Genomic DNA, 12,252 nt, shown 5'->3' on the forward strand with positions numbered 1-12,252 from the left:
CTTCCTAAAGCCTGGACCTCCCTGTCCTCAAACTTTTAAGGAATCATTTGAAAATGTAAAAAAGCCAAGGCCTGTAACCAAGAGTTCAAAGTGCCACTAATGAATTAAAGAAGAAACATGTATTTGCAAATGAAAGTGGACACAGGCCTGTTTTCCATCAAAGATCTCCCCAAACACTCAGGTGTGGTGTTTAATTCTCACAAAATAGGTTTTCATCATCATCAAAACAAAACTATAATTCCAAAATCAAGATGAAACTTTTTTCATCAAAAGAAATTTATCAGTAACTGGAAATAACGCTGTGAGACAAGTTAGGGGCCCACTTGATGAAAAGTGCCTTCCTCCACACACAGATGCCTCTGGGTTAAATCTCGGTGAGAACTACTGGCACAACCAGCTTCGTTAAATCTCTGTGTTGTAAGAATCCATTTGTATGAAGGTCGGACTTCCCTGGTGGCGCAGTGGTTAAGAATCCGCCTGCCAACGCAGGGGACACAGGTTCGAGCCCTGGTCCGGGAAGATCCCACGTGTCGCAGAGCAACTAAGCCCGTGTGCCACAGCTGCTGAGCCTGCGCTCTAGAGCCCGCAAGCCACAACTGCTGAGCCCACATGCCACAACTACTGAAGCCCATGCGCCTAGAGCCCGTGCTCTGCAACAAGAGGAGCCACCTCAATAAGAAGCCCATGCCCCGCAATGAAGAGTAGCCCCCGCTCGCCGCAACTAGAGAAAGCCACGTGCAGCAACGAAGACCCAATGCAGCCAAAAATTTTTTTTAATAAAAAAATAAAAATAGGGCTTCCCTGGTGGCACAGTGGTTGGGAGTCAGCCTGCCAGTGCAGGGTACACAGCTTCGAGCCCTGGTCCGGGAGGATCCCACATGCCGCGGAGCAGCTGGGCCCGTGAGCCACGGCTGCTGAGCCTGCGCTCTGGAGCCCGCGAGCCACGGGTGCTGAGCCCGCCTGCCGCAACTGCTGGGGCCCGCACGCCTGGAGGCCGTGCTCCGCAGCAGGACAGGCCACCACAGTGAGAGGCCCGCGCACCGCAACGAGGCACAGCTGGAGAGGGCCCTCGCACAGTGGTGAAGACCCAATGCAGCCAAAAATAAATTTTTTTTTTAAATGTAAAAAAGAAATTAAAAAATAAAACAAATTGAATTAAATTAAAATAAAAACATTTGTAATGAACGTCAAAACAGGTAACGCTCATCTGTGTGACGGAGGTGAGCATCTTCCCCCTTCTGGAGGGGGGCGGTCCTGCTGTGGGGCGGTGGCCACAAGGGCCTCCGGGGCACAGACTCTACTCTGCACCTTGTTCTGGGTGATGCTTACATGGAGGTGGATGTAAAAACCCACCAAGTTCCATGCTTCACACTTGTTACTTTTCTACGGTAAGTTATACCTCAATTAAAAAAAATCTGCTTGTGAAAATGAACAGGGTACATAGGGCTTTATTTAAAAGACATACAGGGACTTCCCTGGCGGTCCAGTGGTTAAGACTTCGCCTTCCAATACAGGGGGTGCGGGTTCGATCCCGAGTTGGGGAGCTAAGATCCCACACGCCTCAGGGCCAAGAAACCAAAACATAAAACAGAAGCAATTCTGTTAACAAGTTCAATAAAGACTTTAAAAATGGTCCACCTCAAAAAAATCTTATAAAAAAATAAATAAAAGACATACATATAAAGTCACAGTGCAGCATTCAACCCTACAGTCCAACAGAAATACTGGTAAATGCAACCATCTGTGCACCCACAGCTTTGCATTCTGCCACTTGGTTCATCTGGCCCCTTCCTGGTGCAGCAGCCTGGCCCCAGGCCCAGGCCTCCCTGCCTCTGCTGGATGACTCACGCGCTCTCCTTTCTCAACACCTGTCACGTGCAGAGCTGCTGCTATAACATTCTCTCATCAAAACACAGCCTACGGGCATCCTTGGTGGCTCAGTGGTTAAGAATCTGCCTGCCAATGCAGGGGACACGGGTGCGAGCCCTGATCCAGGAAGATCCCACATACCGCAGAGCAACTAAGCCCGTGCGCCACAACTACTGAGCCTGCGCCCTAGAGCTCGCGAGCCACAACTACTTAGCCCACGTGCCACAACTACTGAAGTCCACTCACCTAGAGCCCACACTCTGCAGCAAGATAAGCCACCGCAATGAGAAGTCCGCACACCGCAACAAAGAGCAGCCCTCGCTCACTGCAACTAGAGAAAGACCGTGCGCAGCAAGAATAAATAAATAAAAATTTTAAAACTAAATAAATAACCCAACGCAGCCAAAAATAAATAAATAAAATAAATAAATAAAATATCATTAAAAAAAGAATAAACATAGTCATAAAAAGAAAAAACACAGCCTACTTGAGAAGTCACATTTCCAGTATTTATATCACATCCACATTATTCCGTTTCCATCCCCACTGCTCTCTTGGTCACTTGCCAGAGACCAAGAAAACTTGCCTTTTTCCCCACTCATCATGTTCTCATTAGCCCCTCACCTTTGTTAGGCACTTACTGAGGACACACCTCCTATTCCCAAGAAGCTTCACACCAGACTAAAAACACATATCCCCCGACCCACCCCAATAAAAAGAGAACTAAAAGCGGAGGGAGTACAGGGGGCAGTCAGGATGGTGGCACCAAAGACACAACACTGAAACTAGTCCCACAAGGCCCCCCAAGCAGAGCATCACACGACATCACACAGCACTTTCAGGTTAAGCTGACAAGTGCTGCGTCCTCCCCACCGCCAACTGGGACCTCAAGAAGGGAGCGCCCTCAGCAAAGGGGTGGAGGCACAGAATGAGCACAGGAACGCGGCAGACAGGGGACACGGTTCAGAGACGGGCAGAAAGGCTGCGGTCAGAGGATAAGAACCCCTAAGTCAGATGAAACACTTCAAGCCTCACGTCTGCAGGCACTGGGATGCCAGCAAGGTTTTCACCTCTGCAATGATCTGCACGAAGCACCGTCACGGCTGAATGAACCAGACAGGGAGGCCCAGGACACACAGCATCCAGACAGTGAAAACGGTCCAGGGCGCGCAGCTTTCTCCCTGCAGATCCAAGATGTCTACCCGTGAATGCAAACTCTCAAGTTACCTCCTTCAAATCCATCAAAGCAGCACGCGGTGTCCACTGCAGCCGAAAACACAGCTTCTCTCCTCCCCTAATGTCTAGTGAAATTCCCAAGAAAGAGGGGCTCAGAAAAGACAAGCAACAACATCAATTGTCTCTTTATAACTTCCACACATCAAGTGCAGCAGGTCAGTGGAGGTTTAAGTCACCTTTGCCTGAGCACTTCATTTCTTTTCAATAGCATTTCTAATCTGACCAGTTTGATAACCTGACCAGCTTATCCTTAGCTCCTCCAATTTTTCAGCTCCAACAGAGGGAATTACAGTTCACTAATTCCAGAATGATGAATAACCCAGGCTCCCTTTGCAAAGCAGTTTCAATCCAAGTTAAGTTCAAAAAGCATTTAGCTTAAAAAAAAAAAAAAAAGTTCACATTTAATAATCTGAGGGTAGCAATTTATAGCCTAAAGTCAGATGATCAGAATCTCAAAACTTCAGCAAATTTTAAAGTATATGAACTTATAAAGAAACCGAGGGCTTCCCTGGTGGCGCAGTGTTTGAGAGTCCGCCTGCCGATGCAGGGGACGTGGGTTCGCACCCCGGTCCGGGAGGATCCCACATGCCGTGGCGCGGCTGGGCCGGTGAGCCATGGCCGCTGAGCCTGCGCGTGCAGAGCCTGTGCTCCGCAACGGGAGAGGCCACAACAGTGAGAGGCCCATGTACAGCAAAAAAAAAAAAAAAAAAAGAAACCGAAAGCTTCATTCCATACCCACAAAAAGCAACTGTTACTGCTAAGATTTTCTTAAGTGCCTGTATCAACCACAAAGAAACAATATTGTGATGGACCGCTAATGATTTAAACATGACTTTAAAGCCGTTATTACTTGAAATCGCCAATATTCGGAATCTTACACTGACGCGGTAACGATGTTAAGATACTTAAGCCGAAAGCTTTGATATTTAGCAAACCTGGGAAAACAGGCTAAATGGCTTCAAATGAGATAACTTGTGAAATCCTTCCCATCCCTGGAATTTATGTAAAAATAAACAACTTACAAGTATTAACTTTTTTAGTATTAAAACAACAAAAACAAAAACTGCTTGGAAGAACGTTAACTTCCAGGGGACTTTAAAGTTAACTATTCCCAGTTTAGAGACCATGACAGGGCAGGCTGAGTGACTGTATTAATCGAGAAATGACCACAGGGTCCAGATTTATACAATGTCTAGGTCCTCCGTTGTCCAAAAGGAGGGTGTGCCGATCAGATGCTGGAGGTGCAGGCTGGGGGGACAGGAAAGCTGCAGGAGGACCCTTCTGTTCCTTATGGGGATTTCTCGATTAATACAATCACCCCCCACCCAGGGACTGCGTGGACACCACGACGGCCGGGAAGGCCGAGGGCAGTTGCGACTCGGTCCCCACCAAAGGACACGCTGCCGGCAGGCTCTCCCTCCTACACGTGGGACAGAGCCAGACTCACCGAGGATAAGCCCCACCATGGAGCTGAGATAGCCGGTGCCGCTGCCCAGGTTCAGGAAGGAAAGGCCAGGCTGCAGGTCCAGGGCCTCCATCACCTCCGAGTAGATGCACGGAGCGGAGAGGTGGATGTTGCCATGCTTCCACGCCAAGTCTTTGTACGCGTTCTCCTTAAATTCCTCGAGGTAATAGTCCGCGCGGTCAATAGCCCGGAAGGCCGCCTCCACCAGCTCAGAGCGGATGTACTGCGCCTCCTTCAGATGGTCTATCAGCTCGTCGTTGTCTTCACCGGCACTCACCGCGCCTCCCATCTTCGGGACCGCGCTTACGGAAAGCGTCCGCTTTAAGATTTTTAAAAGGGCAATTCATACTAAAGGTTAGAGCAGCGCAACAAACGTTCTAGACACATACCAATTTCAGATTCTGAACTCTGAAAGTAATACGGATAGAATATATTTAGTCATCACCCACCCCCGCACACCTTACCCCCCTCCACTCCCAAGAATGCCAGATTCAAAAAAAAAAAAAAAGTTAAATTTGAAATTCAATTATATCCATCCAAAAATAAGTTTGTAATTTATAGTACTGACTGAATACAGATGAACATGCAATACCTAAAACATAGCTGATGACTTAAAAACATCATTCAAGTATGAATTCAAAAATTTACTGAAAGTCATCATTCTAGAAAGTCAAGCATTTAGGATTAAAATCATCTTGAATATACACCTATCCGTTTTTGTGTTTTTTTTTGGTCGGGTCTTAGTTGCGGCATGCGGGCTTCTCTCTAGTTGTGGCATGTGGGTTTTCTCCCTCTAGTTGTGGCGGCGCGCAGGCTCCAGGTCACGTGGGCTCTGTAGTTTGCAGCACTCAGGCTCTCTAGTTGTGGCGCACGAGCTCAGTAGTTATGGTGCCGGGCTTAGTTGCCCCGCTGCATGTGGCATCTTAGTTCCCCGACCAGGGATCAAACCTGCATCCCTTGTATTGTAAGGCGGATTCTTTACCACTGGACCACCAGGGAAATCCCGAATATGTGTCTATCTTAACAAGTATATATCCACATATGGAAAAATCATTGAATGTAAACATACCAAGCAGATGTGTCTACTAGAAAATCATTCTAATATCAACCTCTTTGAATATTTCAAGTGCTGTAGATCCTTTTTTTTGGTACATAAATTTTCAAAAGCAAAAAAAAAAATTTTTTTTAATTCAGGTCAACAAATAATAAAAAGTTATTCATTGTTCATTTGAAATTCAAATTTAACTGCTGTCTTATACTTTATCCAGCAACTCCACATCCCACATGCACATAAACATCAAGTCAAGCAATCCATTCAAGCTCCAATTTGGACCGATTTGGACGTTCTGATGTACAAATTTCAGGCAAAAACAACATCCAGAAAACCCTCTTCGCCACGAAACATACTGCGACAAACACCTCCCTGTAACGAACAGCATCCGTCTCAAGGCTACAGCTTAGGAGCAAGAGAAGCTGCTACTAGAACTCCCTCAGCTCCTCCAAGTGTCAGCATCTACGACACAGCCCTTCCGGCCCGTCAACAACGGAACGTACATTTCCGCTCTCCTCCCAGCCGCCTCCAAGAAGACAAAGCAACAGCACGAGCTCCCCTCTGAGCCGGCTACCAAAACACCATGCACCCTCCTCTAGCTCACGGCGAACTTGCTCCTTCACCTCCAGAGGCTTTACTCTTCCCAAACAACGCCAATTTCATACTTACCCTAGGGGCTTTTACTTCAAATAAAATGGTAATGTTTACAAAACGTCTGATATAAATTGCTAGGAAAAAAGAAAACAGCACTGACTTCCCTGGTGGTCCAGCGGGGGAGACTCTGCGCTCCCAACGCAGGGGGCCCGGGTTTGATCCCTGGTCGGGGAACTGGATCCCGCATACATGCCGCAACTAAGAGGACTCCGCATGCCACAACTAAGAGTTCCAAACACGCACAGCCCACACACAAAACTGTCAATTGCGGAGGGAGAGACTTCCCCAGGAATGAAAGCCACCGACCACACAGACTAATCTTCAGCTTCTCACAAGGACACAAAATGTGTGAAAGGTGGGACTTTGAATACAAACGCTCTTCTATGTATGGCTGGAACAGTTCATCTTCATCGTCAAGATTTTAAAGCTGAAGACTTCCCTGGTGGCACAGTGATTAAGAATCCGCCTGCCAACGCAGGGGACGTGGGTTCGAGCCCTGAGCCGGGAAGATGCCACATGACGCAGAGCAACTAAGTAACTACCGAGCCTGCACGCCACGACTACTTGCAGCCCATTTGCTGCAACTACTGAAGCCCACGCACCCTAGGGCCCATGCTCCACAACAAGAGAAGCCACCCCAATGAGAAGCCCGTGCACCACAACGAAGAGTAGCCCCCACTCGCCGCAACTAGAGAAAGCCTGAGCGCAGCAACGAAGACACAACGCAGCCAAAACTAAAAAATTTTTATTTAATTTAAAATATATAAAATAAATTAAAAATTTTAGAGCTGAATATCAGACTTCCAAGTCACTAGGATCTTCCAATTATTAGATTCTCACCCCCATTCTAAATTGTTTCTGAGCCCTTCCTGGTTACACTCCACGGCCAGTTAACTTAGCCAGATGGGATAAAGTGCTAATGAGGTCAAGTTTAATCCTGGATGAGCCACTTAGTTCTGAGGCTACAGCCTATACCCCTAGCCTTGGACAGTCATCTTAAAATTGGGGTCACTAGTTAAAAGTTGAGTCATGTTTGCTTGCTTTAGGGAAATGTCTGGCACCCACACATCCTCCAGGACGGATCTGAAAGCCACCTCTTCACCCAGAAGCCCGCAAAGTATAACGTTCTATCCTCAGAAAGCAAACACAAAGTATATGTTGGGTATGTTTCATTGTCTATTAAGTATTTATCCCTTATTTTCAACTTTGCCTCACTTTGAAAGTTTATTCCACGTGCAAAGGCTAGCTTTTTAGTAAAACCAGCAACTAACTACAACCTTTTTACAGGCACCACCTGCCAGTCAACGACGTCATTTTGGCTTTACGACATTATTAGGCATATTGGGACTGAGAATTTATTCTCATGATCACACACCAGTATGAAAGGAGAGGGCTGCCATTCAAGCCCGGGCCTATGTTCTTTACCCCACACCAAATACAGCTTTAAAAAATTCTCAAGGGAGCAAAATTCTTTACCAATGAACACACTGGTAATCTCTATCCAAAATGACAGACGAGATAACTACGTGGTAACCCTATCTGCTGCCACTGGTAGGCTGCACGTGATAACCTGTAGGATCTGATATTTACTATTAACTTTCCCTGGCAATCTAACACTCCCTCACACTGGAAACAATCGCTGCTTATTACTGACCACGAATGCGATCAGTCCTAATGCCACCAAAAACACCAACAACAGGTTAAGAGATGCCCTTCTGCCAAACCAAATCTGGACCTACAAGCCACTCAAATTCAATTTTTCAAAGTAATGGCAAGTCATTTTTCGGATGCTGCACTCGACTATACTTTGCAACCCTGAGGTTACCGCTCCGCAGTAACCGGGCACCACCCAACAAGAAAGCCTCATAATGCTGCTTACTCCAAAACCAGCCGTAAGGGCACAGGGAGGAGACGGCGCTCCGCCGGTCTGGAGTAGGACCAGGCATCGGAAGGTCTCAGGTGGACAATCGAGGAGGCTGCGACAGTGGCCAGGCTAACGGAGCATGCAGCTCTGATACCCGGGGCCAAGATTCAAGTCGACGCTGGGTTTACCAGGCTACTTATTAAGGGCAACGTGGACAAAGTAATTCAGCTGGAAGATGAGCTGGGGAGAAGGAACCAAAACCACACCTCCCGCCGCAGGAATAATGGAAGAAATGGAGACTTCTTTCATTTTGAAAACCAAAACTCTTACAAGGAATGCAGAGGGATTTTTTTTTTCCAAGTACTCGAAAGACTGCCATATACACACTATACATGAGCCTGATAAAAGCCAGGCCAGTGGAACACGTGTTGGATGGAGATAATTTCTACTAAACACACACAAAAAAGCTTTCTAAAACTGGAACTGAAAATACTGACACGTTGTCAGAACGAGGAGGAGTCTCTCCCCGCCAGGGATGTCCCGCGCCAAGTACAAGCAGGGAGGGGGCCGAGGCGCTGGTCTCAGGAGCCGAAACCCACCATCTCCAAGTGCCCCTCCCGCCCTAGCGTATGGCTCTATTTCCCCCCAGCAGAACCACAAGTTCGGACTTGTTTATACAGGAACCTGCCGGTCTACCCAACACTGAGAATGCAGTTGTTTACTTCAGCCCCTCCTTGGCCAAAAAGAACGAAGGAAACGTTGACAAGCACATGAGCAAAGGTGGGAGATAAAGGACTTCTGTGATGTGCAAACATCAACTTGGGAGACACAGGCCCTCGCAAACACAAACAAAACACACGCACCACAGCCCGGCGAGCTCTCCTCTCGCAACGGAAGACTTCTTTCAGGTCTTGCCTGAACCTAAGTCCCCAAGGCTTGAAGGGCCAATGCTTCCTTAACAGACTCTGTCACCTTCTGAAAAGGTACAACCTGTTTCAAACCTTGGGAACTCTCCACTTGCCGTGCTAATTGCAAATGTTTCCTACTTAGTAAGTCAGGGACGAGCTACGCGTCTGGAGAGTTAAGTCAACCCAGGTCTGCGCCCCTGGCGAGACCTCGGGAACCCCCGGAACGCTGGAGGGCGGACCCCCGGGGAGCGGGGAGGGGCGACGGGAGACGCCGGGGACGCGGAGGGGTGTTTATGCTTTGGGGTGGGGAACGAGGGGACAGCGGAAGAGGACAGGAAGACGCGGAGAAGAGAGGGCGGCCCTGGGGGCGGGTCCGGGAGCCCGGGACCACGGGAAGGGGAGGGGTGGAGAGGAGGGGGAGAGGGGGAGGGGGCCGAGGGGCCGCACCGCCCCCCATACCCCGCTGCAGGCCGGGCCGAGGGCGGCGGCGGCGGCGGCTCAGTACCTCCTGGCTCGGCGGGCCCGCGGGATCGGCCGCCGGGCCGCACCTGCAGCTCTTCTGGCGCCGCTCGCCAGTCCGCCTCCCACTACGCAGCCCCGACCTCTGCCGCCCTAAACATCCACCGCCCCACTGCGCCTGCGCGCCCGAACGCCCTGCTGCGCGTGCGCCCGGGTCCAGCGCTTAAAGGGGCAACGGCGCACCGGTGGGCCCCATCCAGACGTCCCGGCCGGCCGGGACGGAGGCGGAAGTCAAAGGGCAGCCGCAGGTGAGCGTTAACTCTTCCGCGCCCCACGGCGAGCCAGGACCCAGCTGTGACCACGACAGGCAGGGCTCACTCCTTGCAAGTGACCTTCCAGGAGGGGACCCACCGGTGAGGAAGAAATGAAAACACAGGGGATGGACAGCAACCGGCAGCGGCGGTGGCTACTGTGGCTTGGATGACACGGAAGGGACATTCCAGCGAAGATCTGCAGGACCGGAAGGATCCAGCTGTGCCAAGAGAGGGTCCAATGGCTGCAGGCCAGGGAGAGCTGAAGTGGGCAGGAGCCCCTACCATGCCCACCCCTGCGAGGGGTCCACGCAGCCGCGACTTGCACACCCACCCTCCCTGGCTTCACCGCCGCCTCCCACGCCGCATCCTGATGAGCCCTTCCTGTGAGAGTTGTCGGGGCATCAGTCAGGGTCATTCTGCGTCTCGGAAGTGGCCTGCCCCTGCATCCTGGCCCCCTGGCAGACCCTCGGTGTTACTTCCCCAGCCACCCACCGACGCGGGGGCGCCTTCTGCCCCGATGCCACACATCCCTTGTGGGCCACCTGCCCGGCCTCCCCAGTAAACTTTGTGAAATCTGCCCGAACCTCCTTTTGCTCAGCCCAAACCTCACATAGGTTTTCCAACTGAGTCTTTAGCAGCAGAACCCTTTCTTTAGACACAGTCCTATAAGGGAGGCCTTATATTTAACAGCTGTAAGCATTGCTGCCTGGGTCCCTCCTGCCCCCACATTCCTCCCCAGACTTGAGCTCCCCTTGGGGGCATAGTTTTCACCACTTTCCATGTTCCAGGGAAGGCTTGCTTCTCTTGGTGGTCCACAGCCCCGAATCAGTGGCCCTGTGGTTGCCGCCAACCTAGTGACGGTCACACTGGCTCTCAGAGCCCTTCCTACCTGATTGCCTGTGATAGTCTGTGACTGTTTCAAATTACAGAGGCCCTGGAGCCATCCTTGACCCTCTCCCTGCTGTGAGGGGATTCGCCCTCCATCCACCCCACCCTGCCGTGGCCTTGCTCCCCTCCTCTCTGTGGGGCCAGGCTGTAGCCTCGCATCTCACCCCCCCCACTCTGCTCTGCCGAGTGGTCTTCCTAATATAAATAATAGACAACATACCATCAGTATTGGTCTTTGTAGAGCATCATGCTAAGCACTTTACAGAGATTATTTCCTTGGCGTAGATATTAGCGCGCTCTCCAGAGAGGAGAATAGCAGCCCTGACGATGGGAGTTGGCCCTGGGCTCACAGCAAGGTTGTCCTGCTGGACACAGACGTCTGGCAGAAGAGCTGCACTGTGACAAAGGCCACGTCATAACTGTGTCCAGGCAGAAGCCAAAACCAGGTCTCTGTGCCACCAGCGTGCCCTCTCCCAGCCTACAGCAGTGAGGCCTGCTCCTGCCTCAGCACAGCTGCGCCTCCCTCCGCCCTGCCCCTCACAGGTATCACTCATTTAGATACCCCTGCTTCCTGACAGCATCCAGCCCATGCAGAATTTGTCCACCATCTGTAAAAGAGATGTCAGTGCCCTGCCAAGGCCACCAGACACACTGTAGTTGGGTGAGCTGGGATTATTCCTTGTCCCAGGGAGTGGGGGTCACACCATGGGGAGCTGTGGGGTGTCTCTAACAGGTATTGGGAAAGCTCACTGAAAGATGTAGGCTTGGGTTGGGTGATTTGTGGGCCACTCATGGTTGATGTTTCTGGAGGAGGGGTCCCCAAGCACAGGGGTGGTCATGCATAGGCCTGAGGCAGGAGCCACATGCGGGGCTGTGTTGTCATCTTCAAAAAACAGTAGTAGGACTACCCTTTGTTCAGGTAGCCCTTTTTTTTAAGGTGTTTTTTTGTGTGTGTGGTAATATACAGATACCATAAAATTTACCATTTTAACCATTTTTAAGTGAACAGTTCAGTGGCATCAAGTACATTCTAATTGTTGTGCAACCATCACCACTATCGATCTCCAGAATTTTTTCATAATTCCAAACTGAAACTCTGTACTAAGAAACTCTGAACCTCTGACCAAGATGCAGTGACAGGAGTTGGACTTGCCCCCATTCGTGAAACAACAAAGAAATGGACAAAATACATGATGCAACAGTTCTCGGGACACTAAACATTGTGCAACAAAGCTCAGTGACTCCTGAGAGATGAAGAACCAATGGGCTGAGCTCCGCAATTGCCCCCATCTTACCACCGTGAGAATCTCCAGGCTGCAGTGCAGAGAAAGGGAACCCAAGCAGAGCCAGAGGACTCCCTGAGTCGAGGAGATAAAACTGAGAATTCAGGGAAGCCAAGGCAGCTAGAGGCCACAGCTGGTGAGGAGAAAGCGACATTGAGAAGGAACTTGGGGATCTGCAGGAGACCCCCCCACACACCAAATTTTCAGCAGAGAACTAATCAGCACGTGCCATGTCAGTAAACAACCCAAGTCTGGGTGAAG

At 50.1% G+C, this 12,252-nt stretch overlaps 1 protein-coding gene across 2 annotated transcripts in view; it reads right to left on the reverse strand.

Annotated features, from left to right (window-relative positions):
- Nucleotides 1-4,859, reverse strand: part of PCMTD2 (protein-L-isoaspartate (D-aspartate) O-methyltransferase domain containing 2) — an 11,657-nt gene extending 6,798 nt beyond the window's left edge. For both annotated transcript variants that reach the window (XM_007462219.1, XM_007462218.1), the window contains exon 1: nt 4,553-4,859. In XM_007462219.1, the coding sequence (XP_007462281.1) occupies nt 4,553-4,859 (307 nt within the window). The remainder of the gene's footprint in view (nt 1-4,552) is intronic.
- Between the last annotated feature and the right edge of the window lie 7,393 nt (nt 4,860-12,252).

Source organism: Lipotes vexillifer, unplaced genomic scaffold (genome assembly GCF_000442215.2).
Source record: "Lipotes vexillifer unplaced genomic scaffold, Lipotes_vexillifer_v1.1 scaffold1798, whole genome shotgun sequence".
In the NCBI taxonomy this organism is placed as follows: domain Eukaryota; kingdom Metazoa; phylum Chordata; class Mammalia; order Artiodactyla; family Lipotidae; genus Lipotes; species Lipotes vexillifer.